At 38.3% G+C, this 22,187-nt stretch overlaps 1 protein-coding gene across 3 annotated transcripts; it reads left to right on the top strand.

The window, feature by feature from the left end:
* The first annotated feature begins 358 nt into the window (after positions 1-358).
* Positions 359-21,072, top strand: LOC124185371 (polyamine-transporting ATPase 13A3). 3 transcript variants are annotated; one of them, XM_046576062.1, is made up of 11 exons: positions 12,439-12,995; positions 13,040-13,212; positions 13,425-13,509; positions 13,604-13,831; positions 13,919-14,049; positions 14,145-14,301; positions 14,379-14,583; positions 14,854-16,150; positions 16,251-16,770; positions 17,988-18,169; positions 18,801-21,072. In XM_046576062.1, the coding sequence occupies exons 2-11, from the start codon at positions 13,134-13,136 to the stop codon at positions 20,258-20,260; spliced, it is 4,344 nt and encodes a 1,447-aa protein (XP_046432018.1). In that variant the 5' UTR covers positions 12,439-12,995; positions 13,040-13,133; the 3' UTR covers positions 20,261-21,072. The 3 variants fall into 3 exon arrangements, with proteins under 3 accessions (XP_046432019.1, XP_046432017.1, XP_046432018.1); XM_046576063.1 differs by lacking the exons at positions 12,439-12,995; positions 13,040-13,212 and adding an exon at positions 359-700; XM_046576061.1 differs by lacking the exons at positions 12,439-12,995; positions 13,040-13,212 and adding an exon at positions 9,120-11,853.
* The last annotated feature ends 1,115 nt before the right edge of the window (positions 21,073-22,187 follow it).

Here is a 22,187-nt window from a genome sequence, read left to right as displayed (position 1 = left end):
TAAGTAATCAAAGATTGTGCGATTATTTATACACGAGAATACGTGTAATTAAAAAATGAGATATTGACGAACGACCGTTTCGATCGAATTGATAAAATATGAAGTGTCGCGCGTACTCAGATTCACGTACATACCACTTGGCAGTTGCTTACACATCGATACACCCACGCGTGTATTTTTTATCGAGGGAGTTTACGAACGACTGTGTTGAGACTTGGTCGAATGAAAACGAATCTACTCGCGATGGAATTCCGACTTTCGAAAGCCCCAATTGGCTCGGAGTTCAGCACTAACAGAACGGTGCGCTGATAACTCTTGCAGCTAAAGGGCACAACATCTCGCGCGACCCTCTCAAACGTCGGCCGATTGGCGCGGGCTGTGGGACTTGAAAGAACGATTCACACATTACGCATGCTGGATTTCACTCTTGGTCAGTCAGATCGTGACCCCGTGTCCGGAGTGAGTCGGGTTGTGGTTTCAGTGCTGGTGTGACAGTGTGACAGTTCGCCACAGCGTGCATCGACGCCTCGTAAAATGTAGTTTCACTTGGAGCCAGCCTTTCCACAGGGCTCCGCAGCCATGAGGCCTAAGAGGTCGTTGGTCGTTGACTACTTCTGAACTGTGTACTGATGCCGATCGACGATTATCAACTCCTGCCAAGTTTTCGTGCAATCTCGCCCCAATATGGATATTATGGACGGTAAGTTGCAAAATGTGGACGCAGGCCATGCATAGTCCGTTTCTGCTATCACGTTGCATCCTAGCCAGGCTGCAAGATCAGGTTCTGGATCAGGTTCCTACGGTCAGCGTTAAAAAAAAAATGACGAGATATCAGAACGCACGAAAGTATTTTCTACGGCTCTTTCATATTTCACTGCAACTCGCTCTTTGAAAATTCTTTTTTTTTTCCTTTTACCTTCGTTGTACGCGTATCTCACATATACAGATATGAAAAAATTACTGTTATCACACTTGAAGCCGCTGGATGGATCGGCCAGTCGATGTAAGTCGATGTAACGCTGTTTAAATTTTACCCGATACTGCGTACAATTACGATAACCTCTGCAGATTAGTGTCAGCAGTTGTACATGCGTACATGCATGTACTCAACCGACACCTGCATGGCATATATATGTGATATGTACACATTTGCAAGTTGAATGGAACTTTCGTATATCTAATATAATCTGTCAGTTGAATCGAAAATCGGTATTGAGTGAGACGATGAGGATAAACTCAAATCTGTTTGAACACAGTGCAGTATTTTGAATGTACAGTTTATTAGCTATGAAAATGAGCAAATAGGTAACGAATGAAAGAATTGGAACAGCCTTCTCTGCCTTTCTATTTCCATCTGATACCTGTAGGTATTCGTTCAATGTGTACCGGATTCGTAGTATTTTCTCCAGCAACGGGCGAACTTCGTGCAGTCGAAGAAATCTAACACATGCTACTAACGGTCTAGAGATGAGAACGACTAGCGTATCGTTATCAATGATCTATATTATGTGTAGGTTTTGATACGAGTGACACCACCCTGGGAATTAAGTAAATGGTCCAGACCGTACAATCTTTATTACGTGGAATTATACACTTATCACACTTTACGTGAATTACGATAAGCTCAAGAAGTATTTCGGTTCATATTGGTAAGATGCATACCTAAGTTGGCAACTCTTTCCTGCATGGCTTTGAAACCTCGGAAAGATTGCAAAATATACGTCGACATTGTTATTGAAGATTGTCCGTTTTCAAGATATGAATGCATTAACGTGTAAACAATAAACATGGAGGCTTATCTTCGTGGGCAAGTCCTTGGCTAGACGTGAACTTAATTGCTGCTTCATTTTGCATTGGTATATGGCTCGTCTATATTTCTCATTTATTAACAGCGATGCTCGATTACTTAAGACTTCAGGTCTATTCGTTCATTATACTAACCGGCTAGGACTGAGTTGAGGTATTAGACAGTATAGGGCCGGCATTGGCACAATTAACATGGCAAGTGGTGCAGTGTTCGTTTGAACCTAGTATGACAAATTTAACAGCGCAATCAATTGTTGAAAGTTCTCTCTGTTCATTTCAAACTCAGTGGCGTCTGAATATAAAGACAAGCTGGCCGTAATTTTGATAGGTATTATTTCCACTGTTTGATGTCGTAGCTGAAGCCGGTAGTTGCGTAGAAACAAAAGCATACAATAAACATTTTTTCTAGTTGGTAGACTCCTCTGGATTTGCTTTTGAAAAAGCCTACTTCATGTTTCAACATATAATGTCTTGCAACCGAAAATGGCATTAAAATACTGCTAGTAATCCGTACGGGTTCGCATCGTTTTCTGCTGATAGCAACACGTTTGGTTGAAATCAGGTGTTCAAATATCGTTGATACTAAAATAAGCGAAAGCTCGTTCTTCTTTGTATAGTCTTATCTGTTAAAAACTTTCGATCAACTAATCAACTAATGTCGATCAAATCGTTCTATGACTGATATAAATCCTACAAATGAGTTCAAAAAATCCGTTTTTGAAGGCTGTTCGGTCTGGGATTCTTTTTCTCGTATTATATCCATTGACTCAAAGTGTTGTCATTTATTTCTGTACATAGCAGTAGACGAAAATTCCTTCACAAAATTATTCTATAAAAATCGCAGATGCTAAATATCAAACTTTCGTTGCGATTTATTCATTTAGGGACGGAATAGCTAATAAGGAATAAGGTATAGCATTCTAAATCCTGGCACAGTGTTGAAGAATTAAAAACCAATACCTTGGGTTCTTTAAGTACTAAGCAAACATAACCGCATATTAGTGCATCATAAAAGTAATTCCTTAGATATGACAATCTCCACACTAAACAAGTAAAAAAATCATTTCTATCGTTTTGAATTAGGGAAAACGATTGTAAGAGAAAACTAAATTACAGAGTATAATCTTGACACTCATTTGAAAATTCCTCGAAATTACACGTCTCCTATCGTTATGGTCGTAATTCAACTGTTGCCCGTAAAATTTTTTATTGTCGTCCATCGCACGTCACAGTTCATTGAACGGAAAACTTTTAAAGCCTCAGTATGTTTTTCAGTGATTCTTCGTTAAGAACTTCCATTCTGCAACCGACAAATTCTGTTGAGCTTAATCAATTTAAAAATTTTCATCGAAGCGCCATTTCGAAGAAAACCATATAATTTATCAAACGCTATCGTACAGAGTTCCGCCCGTTATATAGAAACATGATCTACCTCCAACCGTTAGAATTAGATTTCTTACGTGATAATCAAATGGCGAATACAAAAACTCAATGCGGCACCGCTTAAAAAAATAGCACGGCGATTTCTTTTCACCAAGTTGAGTATTATGTTAGCAACTATGGTTGCATGAAGTGGGAGATGGAAAAAAAATAATGGTTTTTTTGAGGCAATCTAATGTTCGTATGTACAAACTATGGGTGGCTATTACTGAGCAACATAATAAAAGTTCATAGTTCGAAATTAAAAATTATTTTACGTAAACCTTATGGCAGACATATTCCGGGTGCACTTCGGTTAAGTAACTTTATTACGGAAACATTTAAATTTTTTCCAAAAGCTACTGTAATTAAAAATTAGTACCTGAAGAATCCCACATCCAATGTATCGGACGAGATCCTGGAAATGGATCCCCATGCTGGTGAAACTGTCAACCAGTGTACTGTACCAGTCACGTTCGTGGAAGTGAAAAAAAATAAAAAAAGAGAGCGCGATACACGTATTACTGAAAGACTGTGAAGAGGATATGGCTTAAGAACCATACATGATAGACCCGATTCGTTTTGAAATACCGATTGGCAAACGAAGGTCAAACATTTATAAACGTCAATCAAGCCGGGGAACAACGCTCGGACTACTGAATCTCTTATCATCCGTAGTGTTTCTGCTTAGAATAACTTCTTTCGAAAAGCTGTAGGATGTTATCAGTGACAGTGTGAGCGTAATGTTCATATTTCTTATTCACATTGGTAGGCAGATTATTACTATTTGTGTTGAATTCTGTATGCAGAAAAAATTTTACACAGCTAGCACTGGACCGATTGTTTTGTAATTCACTAATTGAACATAATTGAATGTTAACTCTATTTCCAATAGTCCTGCTCTAGATATTCTCTAGTCCTATTTAGGACCAAGACTAATTGTAGATTGTACGCGTTGAATCTTTCCTATATTCGTTTTGCGTGATCTCCACCACCCATGACTGGTGATTAGGATCAATGTTGGTTTATAAGTATTTTATAAACGGAAATTTGGGCACACATTTTTTGGCTGATGGTAATAACTGGATTAAACTATTCAGACACAGAGTTCGATGTTTCGCTTCAAATACTCAACAGTACAGTCGGTATAACCATTCAAGACACGATTTCTCATGTGAAACGTGGTAGTAGTCACAGATTCCTAGTGTGGCATCCCAGAACCGATTCATTTCTACGCAGGTGTAGAGAAAAGCACAAGTTTCGTTATAAGTAAAAAAGATTCAATTCAATATGCAATTTATTCTTTACTAATGAAACGGAATAGATTGCAGAACAGTATAACCAACGATCTAATCAACCATCTGACATCCATGACTGACTATAAGATATGTTTGAGACCAACCGTTTCCAGAATTTGTGAATAACGAAAGAAGCCCTGATAACAGGTACTGTTTCTCTAGTTTCCATTTTGAAAACTAGATGAATTAGCAAAAGTATTGTCGGAGAGTTTCGTTCCTCACTTATTTCTTCATTATCATTCCTAATTTGGGATGTGCTCCGAAATGGGCTGCAAATGGTGAAAACTCAGTAGAACAGAAACAGAGCTCGTCAGAAACCCAAAAATATTACTGAGAAAAAAAGTTATTGACACAAACAGCTAATTTTTTCGATTTCCAGTTTATTTGGTTCAAACAATTTCTCACTGAGACTAATCACTTTTTAGTTGGAACAAAAACATTGATGCATTGATTTGAATGCTATATGCCTTCGAGTTTAACGTATTTCAAATAAGTACACATTTATCTCCTACGATTAAACTAGAACTTTCGGAACAAAAACTTCGCTTGAATCAACAAACCTCGTTTAATTCGTGAACGAATAGTACTTTAACCGCTGAAAACGTCAGTTCAAAAGTACCGAGAGATTGGAAACAATAATGCCGCGCATGCTGAAATATGAACTTTATTGCCAAATAGTATATTTGACTGAATGTGATGTTTGTCGGACATAATCAATAATAACTATGATGAAAGAAATGTGTAATATGTTGAAACAAGAATTTGTTTCACAAGACAGGTTTTAATATTCATTTAAGAAAATTATTTTGTTCTTCAGATTATATAGCTACTTCAAACAAAAAAAATTCTATCCGAGTAAATGAGGACATGTTTGAGTGGAACCAAGAAAAAGTCCTTCAGTTGCTATATGTACCATATTTAATTCAAGTTGTTGACCAAGACAGTCAAATAAAACTTTTCTCAGTTTTAAACAATCAAGTGTAACCGAAAATTGCAAACATACATTTGAAATTAATTTCAAGAACTCTCGATACCATTGCATACGTGCTTGCAACAAATGAATCATCGCTCCGATGAAATGAATATTATTTCACTGAAATAAAATTTTGAGTGATTCGATAGTCTTCTGATTCTTCGATGTGCATGGTTCACGTTTTTAAACCGAAATGATAATTCATTCGGAGTAGTACCAATTTCGATAACTAGGCAGCAAGTTTTCCCGCTTGAAAAGTAGCTACAAAGATGTTTATATGTATACCCGAATCCTACGCAGTGAGAAAACTTGGATCTCTATGAATATACGAACTATATGTGAAGCGATATGCTGGGTTCTGGTCTCGATCCCACCATATTTTACAGAAAGTTATTTGGAGGTAGTGAATGACAATCACACATCGCGTAAAAAAAATAATAAGTAATATAACCCAAGCAAATTTGTATTTACACTTATATATCCTAGAGCAGTACATGACGTGTCGCAGAACTGGGATAATACACAAATACTAAAGGAATCATTGAATATTGAAATGAATTGTAATCCAAATGGGGAAGGGAGTTAGTATTGTGATTTCAGTTTTTTTTCTGTACAATGCCATATCTTTGATTCGAAAAATATCCCATTGAGATCCTTGTTAATACTATGTGAATGAAGAGACTATTTGTTTTACGTGAGTCATGCAGCACTTGGTTAAAAATACCTAACCAGAAGAGCAACTCAGTGATTTATGTCGCTCAAATTCTATTTAATTCATTTAAACTATTTTTCATTTGTCGTAAATGCGTATTTTTTAAATTAAAAACTACACGAATTGTCGCTTTAAATAAGTGTGCTCTCAGTGCTATACAAACGCGTGGATTATTTGGATTAATTAATATTTACTTAATTTAATAATTTTTTTTATCAGTGGGCAGCTCTTTTTCTTGGTTTCATACGTTGCAATATTATTGTTAAATACAAGTAACCCCGTAACGGTTAAATCAGATTATCAATATGAAAGATCTGCATTTTCACCGTCGATTACAAATGAGAATATCGGTATCACTTTCCAATGCGAATTTTTCTGTTGAAATGCCTGACATGAAATACCACCATGTAGATTTACGGTTATATAGGTATTTTCTCCCACTCTGTTTTATCCTTTCCTCAGTCGATAATACGGGTTTGATCAAACTAGTTAAAGCTTATGCTTGTAGGTGGCATCTAAAGTCTAACGTAGGCTAAACTTTGGCTTGCATAGTGTTATTGTGAAGTACGTAATACGTACGATCTTCAGGAATGCCTTGTCTCTAGTTTGACAATAAGCTGGTGTAGGTTTCGCCGTTAGGTGTAATTCAGGGCCGGCATAACTGCGCAATTCAATGGAGACCTCTGATGGATATTGCGATATTTGAAAAATCAAATCAATCATCCTGTATACGAATAGTACGATCCACTTTTAGTGTACAACGTTGCACGAACAATTCACTTCTATATTTTTTGTCACTGAAGTACCGCAGCTGTAAAATAATGTGTGACTGCATATGTCGTTCGGCTGTAACTCAGACTTCACGTAGGTATTTTTGCGCAGAAGCGAAACGACTTATTTTTATCTTGAATTACTTTGAAACAGCCCATTCATGTTATTCGAGAAACTGTTTCTCATTATAGTTATATTCACTACACGTGCAAGAACTGAAACAAAGAAATGTATGGAGAGTAAAACTATAAAGAATGTGACTTTGTGTTTTTCCATTATGATCGATGTAATATTCGGAAACATTTTTGAAATCCGTTGCAGCTCATTAAAAAATTCAAAGGTCTTTAATTAGTACCACGAAAAATCGCTTGTAAAAGCTCCCTGTAACCAACTATACTGTCTTGTTGGCTTTCATAAGGTTAGACAATAGCTATGTTATTTTTACAAATAACAGCTATTATAAAATTCATACCCCACTTATCTTTAACATTTCAAGACGCCAAGGAATCAAAGTGAACCGAACAATTGGAATAAGACGTCAGGCACGTGCTTAAGCTTATCAGCGATCAGATAAGGCAAATGTGAACTGCTTCGAATGGCTGCTAGACGAAAAAATGAATGATGTCATGAAGTATTGTTATAAATCATATTAACGAGAGGCATCAATAATGCGGTTTTACAGCTGCGTAAGTGTGGGTCGTTCCAAGAATGAATCAAGTAACTTACAACTAGAAATTGTGGAGTAACGATACGTAAGAAGCATAGTAACCGATAACATGATAATAATTATACGTTCTTAGAAGTTTAGATTTGTAATGCCTATGATCAGTAATTTTGAAGAAACAGGTTGTTGATGGAGCAAAATACAATTGGGGTCAATTGTTTTAAATTATTGGAATTCAAGTAATTTTTCAGCAAGTGTCAAAAGTGTTTTGAGGTCATTCAAATATTACGTCACGCTGTTTTCAACCATTTTGGACCCCCCCCCCAGCAGCGAATCTAACCTCCTACCTCGCCTGAGAACGTGACGTAATATTTGAATGGTCTCATTTAGCTTACCGAGTTTTTTTTTGGTATAAATGTGGTAAATGAAAAAATAAAATGAAGAATGAAATAAAAAAATATTTTCCTCGCTTAACGAACAAGTAGAATCCAAACATAGGGTATTGTTGAGATTTGGAGAAAGAAAATGTCGCATATTGTGGTTGCACGAGGGAGAAATAATTGTGTAAAGGTACGAAGGTTGTATCTCGCTTCAAATTGTCGGAGTGCCAATTTCTTAACTGTATCAGATTACAGCTTGCATCAAGTCCAATTCGTATTATAGTGCAAATTATATCGGGATATTTTTTATTGAATGAAGATGATCGTATGGTTATAGCTACAGAGAATGATCTATAAATACGACTATAATGGTCATATTACCCTTGCCACATATTATCTCAGCATTGGTGAGCTAAATTTCATTCGATTCATGATCCGCTAATTTATAATTGAATATGGGTCGCAGATCGATTAGGATATACCTTGAATATACTTGATACGATATGAACGGGCCCGCAGGTACGAAGGTACGCACCTGCCGTATAGATTCGGTATGGCATGCACATAGAAGGCGAGCGCGTGACGTCAGGCGGTCAATACTCAACAATAAAGAGTCAACTCCCGAACGTCAGGTTTTGATTGGTATTCGACGTTACTTGGCTCACTTCAGTTCGATTAATTAGTGAGGGAGCACTGTATTATTTTTAGACATGTATATATGGGCAAAGAAGAACAAGCTTTGGCGGTAACGATAACAAATGAGTCAATGGACGCTCCTGGCCGCTCCGAATGCGGGCTGCTTCATTCTTTCTGCTCGAACCTTTGCCGCGGCGATCAGGAGGCGCAAGGGGAGGCAATATGGCTACGCGCATGTCTTCTGCTAGAAAATGTGCCCGCATCGAATATCCCGTCTCGAAATATGGATGAAATCAATCAGGATTTTGTATTTTTCCCACAGAAAATCATTTAATGACCAACCGTGTCTTAATCCTGCTCTGGAAAGGAGCTTCTGAGATACCCTGACACCTTTAACTCCAAAGACTCGGTCTCCGGCATTGGCCAGGCTCGTTTTACCACCATCTTGTACCTCAAGTCAGTTACTCGCCTGCTCAGAGCACGTTCGGCACGTTGTCGTCTCCCTAGACGTGAGCTATCGTACTTGAAATTAATCGTATAGAGCGGCCAGACGTCTGTACAGCTGACGTTGCATGGAGATTTTATATAGCAAATACATGCGGATATTAAAGCCGTGGATAAAAAAGTCTGCGATCCCGTACTAGCCTGTAAACTATATAAATGTGAAATACCAGTGACGAAAGTGATTCCGGAGCAGGAAGTAACGTTTCTTTTTTTTTTCGTTTTACGTTATCTCACTTTCGCTGAAACGACCGCCGTTCAATCCGACAATATGAATAAAATTTTAGGCATAAACTATTGCACAGTTTTCTCTGTACTTAGAAGTCCCGAACATGGCGAATCATTTAAGCTATTGATGTGAAAAAAGTTTCGAATAATAATTTTCGTTAAACATTTCTTATACGAAAAACAATAGCAAAGTTATCGAAGTGCGAAAAACCGGTTGAATAATAAAATCTTTAACTCTACGGTAAATGTGACTTGTTTTAAAAATTCAAATTTATTCAAGCTGAAACAGCAATCCGTTTATAATAACAGTAATCGTGCAAGTAATTCTTGCCTGATGCAGAAATTAAAAATTTACATTCGCAAAGAGAAGTGAACAATATAATAGCGTATTAAAGTGTGAAATAAACAGCGAAAGAGCCATATTGAAGATCCGAATGAAATTCAGAATACCCGAGTGATTAGATCATGTCGGTATTTAGACACGCGATTGGTTGATAGTACCTACAAAGTGATCAAACATTTGAATCGTGACATAATTTACGAGAAAGCAGGCGCCATACCTTGAGTCTGGCGTGACGTACCGTTCAAGTTAAATATAAATTAGTATTTCTAAAATAAGGATATTTCTATTAATACCGGCATCGTCAGTCGGTGACGTACTTAATATACAAGTGAGGAAGGTGTTGTACTTGAATTATAGTTTTACAAGTTATAAACCGTTGATTGCTTTAAATTTAAAAGAAACATTTCTCCAGAAAGTGTCATAAAACTTTTGGTGCTATATCCAATAGTTGTAAGTCTGATTCATCGTAGCGTGTATAATTGCCACGTCGTCGGTAAATATCATTGACTTTGTTACCGGTGGGAGATTAAAAGTCAAAAGACTTTCAAGAACTTATCGATTTATCTTTTAAAGTATTACTGATCAGTTATTTATCAACTTTGTCGGTCGCTCTCGATCGCACTCCATATATACTTTTAACCCGTAATGTATTTGAGGTCGAACGATACAGGAAACGGGAGGTTCGCGATAACTGCAGCATTTGCAGCACGAGTAGATACCGCGCCACGCGGTGGAGGTGCGTGGAGTGGATTCGGTACCAAGGAAAACGGAGGAGAGACAACCAATAGGAAGCTTGATCGCCATTGCCGTTGCGTCCGTGACAGGATCACAGCAAAGAGCTTGGCAAGACTGATCGCTGATAGCTGGAATATTGTTCGGCACTCGTCCTGCGACTTCGAGAGGAAGAACTGCGTTCTCCAATTGTCGGTAACGGCTGGAAACGCGTTGGAAGATATCATCGCATTGGTACGAGGAATGAGCGAGGGTGAACGAGCGGTTACGACGCCTCGAATTGGCTGGAGAAAACTCGCCGATCCTGGTGACTGACAGGAATTTCCAAAAAGGGAAAACCCGAAGCGATAGCATCAGCTATCTTTCAAACTACCGAAACTCGATATCACGTTATTGATGTGCCGCTGTCTCGTTCGCTTCCACGAAATTATTAGCTCACCTAGCTAGCATTAGGCGAAAAGCATAAGGTAGACTAGCACTTGCCGCATGAGTTAAAGAGACATAGTTGAAAACTAATTTTTTAACACAATGCCAGCTTTCAATCATTGGCGGTAGCAGATTGGGCGAGAAAGAATTTGGCACTGCTCCCCTTTACTCCCGTATGCACAATGGCAACGATGATTTTCTGACACATGCTCAGAGGTTTCTTCCATACTTTTCCGTATGCTGAAATAAACAGTTAGCAATTATCGTCAGCAAAACTGGAATCCAAGAGTATTTTTTCCTGACTATAGCGAGCGATCTTATTGCTTTTGCTTGCTCTTCCCGATCATTCTACATCTTCCGTTTCTTTGTCACCGAATATCATCACTTGAGTCAAGCCGAATGAGAAGTGAGAAAAAAGTTTGAAGGAGCTGGTTCGGTTGAGAACTGTGACCCCCGCCCTCTCGTTGAACGATTGAAATTTAACCTTAGTTCATTTAAAGATTGGTTACTTGTTACCATAGACTATACACATATGATAGATATCACGTAGACAATAAATACCAGTATATACATACTATAATATGGTGTCGGTGTTTGATGAATGTTGAAATTATTCAAACGAAGTGTGTTTAATTTAAATTTAACTGTGCTATCAAAGAGGCAAATTGCCACCATTTTTATCGCGGTAAAGTGAACTGAAGATAACGCGTTGCTGAAGAAAAAGGAGACTTGAAGAAACCTCCCAGAGAAACAACGCCTCTAATTACACTTGCGTATGAAATACCACGAATAAGAATTATTTAATCGTACTGAAATTGCGTTGTAACGGACTAAGTTAAAATGCCAAGCACACCGAACAAGTTGAATCTGAGCTTTGCTCGAAATGCTTATAGTGTTTTTGGTAACCGCAACGCCAACCCATCCACCGAACAGCAACATGAACAGAAAACAGAACTGTTAGAGGGTGAGAATAATTGGTTTAAACTGCAAATTATTTCTTAATGATACCTAGTTTGAATCAGAAACAACGCTTAAAAAAATATCTTTAATATCCCGCGGTGAAGTTTACGATTTTATGTCCGAGTTGCGCAGTTACATTATTAAGATTCTCTGTGCAATAAATCATAGTCATATTTTGTAGCTCTGCAGTTGTTATATTATTTGCTACACATCAATCTCGACCAACGGTCGACAATTATTGGAGTCAAGTAGCGCACAACTAGCTAATTACCTCAAAAAACTGACTTCCGGAACACCTGTCGACTCACTTGATTGTCAGTTTTTATATTCCCATAAAAAACGATCCGAACATTTTTCATACGATGCCAAGTTCGATATAAAAATATCCAACAGCCAGTACTGCCACCGACAGTCAACAGAGTACACTTTGACGAATATGGTCACAGCTAGATGTCGACGTTTCCATAATTCTGTCGCTCGCTTATCATGTTCTGTGTGTTGGTTATAAATTTTGTATTATTACAATGTAAAAATAGAACTTTAGTCACGGGTATCGGTGGGTAGCTTTACAGTTTTACCTGTACAGTTTTTACGCCGACCAAGGATATGCACTTCTGCCATCGATAGATCAGTCGGCGAAGATCAATATTGGAGAACTTCTTATCTTGTACTTCGGAGAATTACTCTATCTCAGTGGTTATCCTGAAAACGCTTTCCAGTCATTGGGCTCTCCATACGGGAAAAGACGAAGTAGTTTCCGAGTGCCATGTTAGGTAAATAAAAGTGATGACACGAAACTTTACGACCCAAAGCGTCGTATGTCATTCTCACCTCCGCATGAAAAGGCGAAGATGGGAAGAGTGATGTCAACCGTGTTTTAGGAGTGATGTGGTGTTCGCCTGACAGATTGTGCCAATTTGTGCCAAATAAGTACCAAAGCATTACAGAAAAATTTTACTGGGACCTAACGTAGTTACGAGAAACCATTAGGACAAAGCGCAAGCTCATTCAATGCAGGAGACTGTGATACACGCAGTTACTTTGGGTTGTCAAACTTTGTCTCATCCACCTAATTCGTCCAACCGTTTGCAGAATAATGATGAGATCATTGCTGTAACTGAGCAATTTTTCAACACATGAAATGAGGATTTTTAAAATAATGCAGTCAGCTTATCCGTCGGTAGCAGAAGTACATGGTTTTAAGTCGTTGATCAAAGAAGGCGCAACCTTTCCACCGATACTGGTTACCGAAGCTGTATTTTTTCATCAAAATAACATGAATGTATGACCAACCCAAGTTTGATTTTGATAATAATAGAGCGCTCGTTACGGATGACTGACAAATTCACCGACGTCAGTCGCGGTATGTTCAAAAAAATCCTGACAAAAGGCAATCAGTACCTTCAGTGCAAATAATTGAATATATTTCAAGTGACTTCATTCGACATTCTATTTCGATTCCAATGCGTGGTGGTCCATAATTTCACGAAGTAAATAGTCCCTTGGGTCTATTTTGTATTGCAATATTGAGGTGAAACATTATATTGCATTAACAGTTCATGCTTTGTGTATTAGGTACTCGAGGCAATGGCCTTCTTCATCTTAAGAATGGCGTTGACTATATCAACGCGGGCGAAGAGGACCAAATGGAAATTTATGGGTTGGTAACCGTTTTACCCAACTTTTGTTGAATCATTTAAGAAATTTTCTTTGATAGGGTCGATTTAATATGAATCAAACAATTATTGCTGCAGATACAAAAGGAATCACTTATGGACATCGATCACATGGATATTTATCATCTGCACAGCGGGTCTGTTACGCTTATTCTTTCACTGGATACCGCATTTGATGTTACTTGCCACACATTCGAAATGCTCATTGGAAGAAGCAGAGGCAGTACTTTTGGTAGAAAAGTTCCAAGGAAAACATACCAGTCGCTACGTGAAGAAATTGATTACCATCAGCGCAGAGGAAGTCTCGTTAGTATAAAATAACAATTCTGATTTTATTACTAATTAGTGAGCAGACTATCACTTTTTGTATCAACTCTTCTATTACTTATGCAGAAGACTGTCCAAAGATGGAGAATCATTAATTGGCAAGGACACATTTCCAGAGGATGATTTCTTGACTGAAGTCGAAGAAGATCGAGGTCCGCTTACTTTATCAGTTCATTTAAGCGGTGGTCAGTTTAAAGGTAAAAACATGTCGAGATTGTTACGTATTAACGTATCGTGAGTCAAGATTGCCGATTGATTTTGTAAGAGATGACTGAACATTTTTTTTCTGCAGATTTCAAATCTATCCTAACATTTTCCTGCAAGAAACTCACTTACGTTTGGGACACGGACAGGTGTGAATTTTTAAAATTGAAAGGTTTGGACGAAGGGGTTCTGACCTCAACGCTTCACCAAATGCGAGGATTGACAGCACAGGATCAATTTATGCGGTGAATACTCATTCCATCGCCCACTTTCCTAACCGATTAACTATACCTAGATTGAAAATGTTCCATTATTTTCACAGGCGTTTCGTTTACGGGAGCAATGAAATTGTTATCCCGGTTAAAAGTATACTGACACTTCTCTGCTTGGAAGTTTTGAATCCTTTCTATATATTTCAATTATTCAGCTTCTGTCTTTGGATTGCCGACGAATATCTGTACTACGCTATGGCTATTCTGACTATGTCGAGTTTCGGCATTATTATAGCGGTGATTCAAACAAGGAGGGTAAGTTTGATTTTATTCATAACTATGTATAATTAAACAAGTAAGGAAAGCACAGAGGATTTGTGACTTCCAATAACCGAGTAGAACAAGGCCCTGATTACATTCAATAAAAATGGTTTCCTGTGGTGAATGCAAAGTCTGGACAGCGAGTCAGACTTTGTATCACAGTTGTAGTCTCCCTTAAAATGGTAGGAAAAAGGAATAGTGTTGATGTTCCGCACGTATGAACATCCTTAACTTTTCTTTTTACATTGTAACTTTTTCTTGCAGAACCAGCACAACTTGAGGTCTACGGTTCACGCATCTGATGTGGCAACGGTTATTCGCGACCCATCGAGTGGAAAAACTGCGACCGTACAAACGGAACATTTGGTACCTGGTGATGTGCTCGTGATTCCATCTCACGGATGCATTATGCCTTGCGACGCTGTCCTGTTGACAGGGAATTGTATCTTAAACGAATCGATGTTAACCGGGGAATCAGTACCGGTAACAAAAACGCCTATTCCCGCTTCAAGTGAGCTTTTGTACGACACAAAAGAACACGCGAGGCACACGTTGTACTGTGGAACGCAGGTAATTCAGACAAGGTACTTCGGTACGGAAAAAGTAATCGCTGTTGTAATCAGGACCGGATTTAATACTAGCAAGGGTGGGCTAGTGCGATCTATAATGTATCCACCACCGGTTGACTTTAAATTTGAGCAGGACTCCTACAAGTTTGTAATACTCTTAGCTTGCATCGCTAGCATTGGTTTCGTATATACAATTATCTCTAAAGTGCTCCAAGGTATTTCCGGACACCGAATAGCATTGGAAGCACTTGACTTGATCACTATTGTGGTACCACCAGCTCTTCCGGCTGCTATGACGGTTGGACGACTCGTCGCTCAGAACAGGCTGCAAAATAAGAAGATTTATTGCACCAGTCCAAGAGCTATCAATGTCTCGGGTTCAATCGACTGCGTATGCTTTGACAAAACGGGAACGTTAACCGAAGACGGATTGGATATGTGGGGGGTCGTTCCCATATCAAACAAAATGTTTCAAAGTCCAGTCAAAGACATATCTACTCTTGAATTAGACGAAGTACTCGTTGGTATGGTCACCTGTCACAGTATTACATTAATCGACCGTCAGTTGTCCGGAGACCCCCTGGATCTCAAGATGTTTGAATCGACGGGTTGGACACTGGAAGAGCCAGACGTTTCTGATACTTCCAAGTTCTCTATGCTCTTTCCAACTGTCGTCAGGCCACCAAAAGGGTCAAAGTTCGCCGGAGTTAATTGTAACGATCTCACGATATCGCCGGAACGTCAGAATTCCAAAAGATCAGCCATGAACGACCAGATGACAGACACAACTAGCAATCTTGAGGATACCCTTAGTGAGTCGACGATGCAGCTGAGTGAACAGTCTCTTGAAATCGGTATTGTCAGGCAGTTCCCATTTACATCGAGTTTGCAGCGAATGAGCGTTATCACGAGAACGTTGGGAGCCAATCACTTTGACCTGTACTGCAAAGGAAGCCCTGAGATGATTTTTAGCTTGTCCAAGCCCGAATCAAGTGAGTGACAAATTCATCGTTATACATTATACGAAAGTAGATTCAGAGCAATTGAAAATTGTGTATTTAAACTGATGACTTTACTCTTCTTCTCATATAGTTCCATCAAATTTTGCGACCGTTCTGCAAGAATACACTTCCGAAGGATACAGGGTAATTGCCCTGGCTCATAAATCGTTGAATAGATTGTCTTACGCTAAAGTACAGCGGATAAGTAGAGAGTCAGCGGAAACGGATTTAAACTTCTTGGCTTTCGTGATATTAGAGAACCGACTGAAGCCTGGTACTTCGCCAGTTATCAAATTGTTGAACGAAGCCTGTATCAAAACAGTGATGGTGACGGGGGACAACATGCTAACTGCCTTGTCGGTAGCCAGGGATTGTGGAATTGTGAAACATCACGTCACTGTAATTGCCGTGGCTGCAATTACGCAGCAAAACCTCACGAAGCCGCAGATTTATTTTACTCAAAGTAATAGTCAGTGTAGTCCAACATCGCCTATGGGAAATGACATAAGTGAAATGACCGATTTAAACAGCGTAGCCAGTTTGGAGACCGTGGAAAATGGATCCACACAAGGCAATCACACCGGCAATCAAATCAACTATTTGTCAGACGAGTGAGTGTGATTTTGCTTGTAGTATTATAATTGTGGTTATATCTGTAAGGAAGACTATGCATTCAACTGGCTGCCGAGTTATCCAATTACAAGCAAGTGTAGAATGACATAGATTCTTTTAATTTTACGGTCAAGACAATGAGAGATTAGCAGGAATTCGTTGTGTAACTTCATGCACCTCTGAAAATTGATGTGTTGTTTGAAATAGTAAAGTAGTATCGCCATATATTCGTTCATTTCTGGTACTATTCCGTGGACTAAGCACTAAAGACAATTACGGTACATATTGAGATTAAATATTTTCAATTTACTCTGCTTGTAAAACCAGCTAAATACTGCACACATATTCATGACGCTTTTGAAATTCGTAACCGAAATAAGTGGCAAACTAATCATACATAGTCAAAATGTACCAGCGTAATCTGACAAGGCAAAGTATATTTGAGCATCAGCGAATTGAGATTATAAAAATTATTGAGAGTACTACGCATGTACTTCCCGGATTCGTAAACGGTACGGTGGCAGATGATTTCAAGTACTGTGATATAAATATCCATTGAGAAGAATCTACCACAAAAGTCCAGCGAATATACAAAACCTTTGGGTATATTCGCTCGAGTTTGTGCGCGGATTCTTCCTCAACAGATTCAAGTTGAGATTTACAGCCTATACAGGCCCACTACGTACATATTTATCGAAACGTTATATAAGATGTTACTACCCGTTATCTAACTGCAGTGCTGCTGTTAGATCTTGGAAATATAACATATTTACATTATTTACATGTATGCTATGTACCCGTCACCCTGAACTGAACGGGAAATTAGAAGTAGCGAATCGGTAGCTGGGACTAGCCAGCTATAAAATACGTTATATTGGGTTTGATAAATGTTACCTTAAGGTTACATAACTGCGTCTGTTTGGTAGTGATAGTATTTAAGTCCAGCGGTCATGGATAAAAACCTTCTTTATTTTGAAGTAATTGATAATCGTTACAAAACATCGTTAGTACCCATCAGTATTTCTCAAAATAATAAACTTTACCATAGAGTCGCTAATTTTTTAATGATTTTCTGAGTTTTCATTAGTGACCGCCAACTTTCAGAAATCGATACTATTCAACGATCTCAGTTTTGATTCATGTCGAATTACTCTGGCTACCCTATATGATAATTGTACAATAAGATTTACATAACGTGTGGCCTTTTATCTTACAGTTTGCACATTTCTACAAACAAATACGTATTCTCATTGACGGGAAAGACTTGGTCAATGGTTAAGCAGCATCATCCGGAATTGATACCAAAGTTAGCTACACGGGGAGCCATCTTTGCGAGAATGTCACCGGACCAGAAACAACAACTCGTACAAGAGCTACAAGCATTGGGATATTACGTCGGTAAGTCAACAATTATTTTGTTACGATTGCCTCCAATAACCATTACCGCAAAATTAAGTACTGCACAACAAGTGAAAATTCATTAATGGGAAATCTGTTGCGAATAGCTCATAAATAAATAGACGTGCGAAATGTTACGTTGCATTGGAATATCCTCGTTAACGGTATGTTGCAACGCGTACGTGATACACTACGCATCACATTTAGCTAGTAAAAAGTAGCATGATACGTGCAAAATCATGAAATCTAAGTAAAATAACGATCTCGCATCCCACGTGATCTTGATAAAGTTCTCGGTTATAATGCTCGTCACGCGGTTGAGCTCCTTCGAATAGAGTCCACACTAGCTAAAAGTTTCGTTGAAAGCTAATTGTACTCTAAGCTGCTTATATCTGAAGTTCAAAGAGTTCAACTACATTTCGTATATTCGTTCAGAAATTCAAAGACATGTCACTACAATCTGAATTGTTCATGTTCTGTAACCATTTAGCAGCAATACCGTTTTTGTCCTATACGTATACACGCGACAGATATATATCTAATGACAGCATGGTATTCGGTCAAGCCTTTGCCTAGCATGTCTCGCTGGCTGCTCGTTAAGCCTTTGGTAATTGGGGCAATTTAATTGCAGCGATGGTCGGAGACGGTGCCAACGACTGCGGTGCTTTGAAGGCAGCGCACACCGGCATCTCATTGTCAGACACGGAATCATCTGTAGCTTCACCGTTCACGAGCCGTGACACGGACATATCATGTCTACTCTCCGTCATCAGAGAAGGACGAGCAGCGCTATCTACTTCCTTTGGAATCTTCAAGTACATGGCGGCTTATTCTCTCACACAATTCGTTTCAGTTATGCTGCTCTACAATATCAGGTCGAACCTCACGGACATAGAGTTTCTCTACATCGATCTCTTCGTTATATCAATATTTGCCTTCTTCTTTGGTCGGACCGAAGCCTACGATGGTCCTCTGGCAAAAACAGCACCTCTAACAAGTCTCATCAGCACATCCCCGATTCTCAGCTTGATATTTCAGATCTTAATCGTGATAATATTCCAATTTATGAGCCTTTTCCACCTGGGCCAACAGGATTGCTACAAGACTTGTATTGAGAATCTCGAAGAAAACGCAACAGAAGAAGAGGAGGTTGGATGCTTCGAAAATTATACCATATTCATAATCAGTTCGATGCAGTACATCATCTTAGCCGTTGCATTTTCGAAGGGTCGACCTTACAGAAAGCCGATATGGACGAACTGGGGTCTCCTCTCTTCTTTCATACTTATGTCACTTTTCTCAATCTACATGGCACTGAACCCCTTTGAGTGGCTCGCGGACCAGTTCGAATTGGTGTTGCCACCGGATATGGGCTTCAGGTACGTCTTGCTTGGTTACGGGCTGGCCAATTTCGTTTTGTCAATGGTCGTCGAGTACTTCGTAGTCGAGTACATAATATTTGGAAAACTGAGATACCGCTGGCACGATGTTTACAAGTCGAAGAAACGGTATCTTGCAATAGAGCGGGACATGGCCTCGAATCACAAGTGGCCACCGATATCGCAAGAGCCTTTGCCAGAAGCAGCACCGGACATATTGATTCGTCAGAATTTAACGGAAATCAAAATCGAGAATATCACCGAGACTCATCCGACCAGTGATTTTATCAACTCGAACGTCATTCAAGAAACGAATTCTGATTTCAAGCGATTTGGTTCTGCTAGAGAAGTCACGTTGAATCCAAGGTCGTTGTTTAGCGATCGGCGAACAGCGGTTTCCATGCAAACTGTTCCCAATTTTGACGATGGCAGAGAGATCGACAGGGAAGTTCGCTATACGCCGAGTTCCTGCAAGCTGGAACTTCCTGCAAAGAGGAGGCACAATTCCGAATCAGAGAACGGCATTTATCCATACGAGAAATCGTACCGAAATTATAACACAAACCCAATAGCAACATTGCCAAGACATCCACCTAGCCAGCAAGTCGCACCATCGGATGAGTTTAAAAGCGTAATGGTGCATAAAAGCGAGGAAAGCAACTTCCGAAGTGCCACTCAAAGTGTTCTCGAGTTGGACATTTTGCCGTCCTGAGGTCGAGCGTTGATAGGGTTAATTTTCAAAATCAGCTGACAAGAATTTTTCACTTTTCGAACACAACACGCCCAAGAATCGTATATTCTACTACTTACATTTACACGTTATACAATTTGTTAAGTTTCTATGAACGCGTTATGATATTGTATTAGAGTGGAAATTCTGTGCAGGACTAGGATTTCCGAATGTTTGTGAAAATGAAATGTGCGGAAAACATTGGCTCTGCTATCATTGCTAGGAATAATTCTAGGTAGACTTGTGTGTCTCTCTTATTGTTGGGGCACCATTTATTGCGTATTCTTACTCGATTGTTTCTTTTCTTTTTTTTTTGTTTGTTACTTATTAGTATTTAATCTAAACTACGAAGCTGTTCTTCAAAGTATTATTATTATTTCTCTTTATGTGTCTCTTACTCTACATCATTCTTACGGTGAGTTTTGTTTCACTTTCAAATCCAGTATAACTTAATTAATTAATTCTATTTGGATTTGTTTGCAACGATCCGTGTAATGATGCAGGAATTGAATTGACCGGGAGAAACAACAATTAACAAGAAATTTAATAAATATTTAAAGTAACATGTCTAAAATCAGGGGTCAAGTAACTCTCTACCGTGTAGAAGACATTGTATGTGTAGTTAATTTTTTATAAGCCATGTGTCAACATAACCTAACTGAAATAGATACTTCAATTTTATGGTAAACAATTATAGAATGTGAGTAAAAATGTTCAAATATTGAAAAAAAGAAGTTTCAAACCAATAGAAAAATATTAAGAAAAAAAAACTGACAGGTAACAGATAATTAATATTTGAATAGACGAAATATGTATTAATTATCGCCGTCGTGCGCTAGTCGCCTGGATACGGTGAAAAAATGGTGATGTTCACTTTACCTATAGTATAATATATAGTTTGGTAGACAATTTAACTGATAATATTTACAAATGAATATTATATATGTGTGTATACATATATATATATATATATATGTATATATATATATATATATATATAATATAGTAACGTGTACTTATACATAGATATGTATACTTAATTGTATGAATTTACACTTAGCGTTGGAGCAACACTTAACATATTGAATAAAATATATTTATAACGGAATTTCAATATATAAGTATACTTCATTCAATGAATAATTGTGTATTGTGTAATAAGACGTAGAAGTGAAAAAAAAGTCATCATTTACTCATGATAATATGCTAAAAAAGGAAACATTAGATCTCTTTTAAAAGTGACTGTCGAAAATATTCAACGTACACTTTACACTTCGTTTTTTTCTCGAAACTCGATCACGCGTGACGCGTACTGTACGAGCAGAATTTTTTCGCTCAACGTCAGTTATCTATTCTGAACGCGTACGCGCCCCTTGTGGCTATATTATACATATACGGTTTTACTCTCATTGTAAATATAATCTGAAAAGAATCGTACACTTTCGTTGCGACATGATCGCTATTCTATTGCAGGATATAACAGTTCACAGGTCGGATTTTATATATCAGGTATTAAAAGCCAATGGGCAGCGTTGCTTCAGGCATTATTACATGCATCTATGCGCGCCTATTCAAATCAATGGTAAGCATTCCTGCGCATGGCTTCGTGCAATTTCAAACGAACTATCTTGGTCTGTTCTATTACCAACTTGCGAATACAATAGATAGTCTCGTAGAACTATTTCACAACTATTCACAGTAGAACATAAATAAATTGCAACAGAAAAGAAATCGGTTCCGGTTATTCTGAGTATATTTACATTTAATGTTGAACTTTCAGATTAGCCATTTATTATTTTTTTGTATCTGAGGTCTGTTCGATCAACTCTCGTCAAATAATTGAATCATACCAAAAATTATGACATAATTATATATCATATTTCCTTCATCGGTTGAATTTTTATTTCAT

The sequence above is a fragment of the Neodiprion fabricii genome, chromosome 6 (genome assembly GCF_021155785.1).
Source record: "Neodiprion fabricii isolate iyNeoFabr1 chromosome 6, iyNeoFabr1.1, whole genome shotgun sequence".
Lineage (NCBI taxonomy): Eukaryota > Metazoa > Arthropoda > Insecta > Hymenoptera > Diprionidae > Neodiprion > Neodiprion fabricii.
The sequence above is the reverse complement of the archived record's forward strand: the minus strand, read 5'-3'. Positions and strand labels throughout refer to the sequence as shown.

Coding starts and splice junctions, on each gene's coding strand:
- LOC124185371 (XM_046576061.1), top strand. CDS start 11,730: ATGCCAAGCACACCGAACAAGTTGAATCTGAGCTTTGCTCGAAATGCT. Junction 14,050..14,144: donor AAGCGGTGGTCAGTTTAAAG/GTAAAAACATGT, acceptor TTTTTTCTGCAG/ATTTCAAATCTATCCTAACA. Junction 14,584..14,853: donor CGGTGATTCAAACAAGGAGG/GTAAGTTTGATT, acceptor TTTTTCTTGCAG/AACCAGCACAACTTGAGGTC.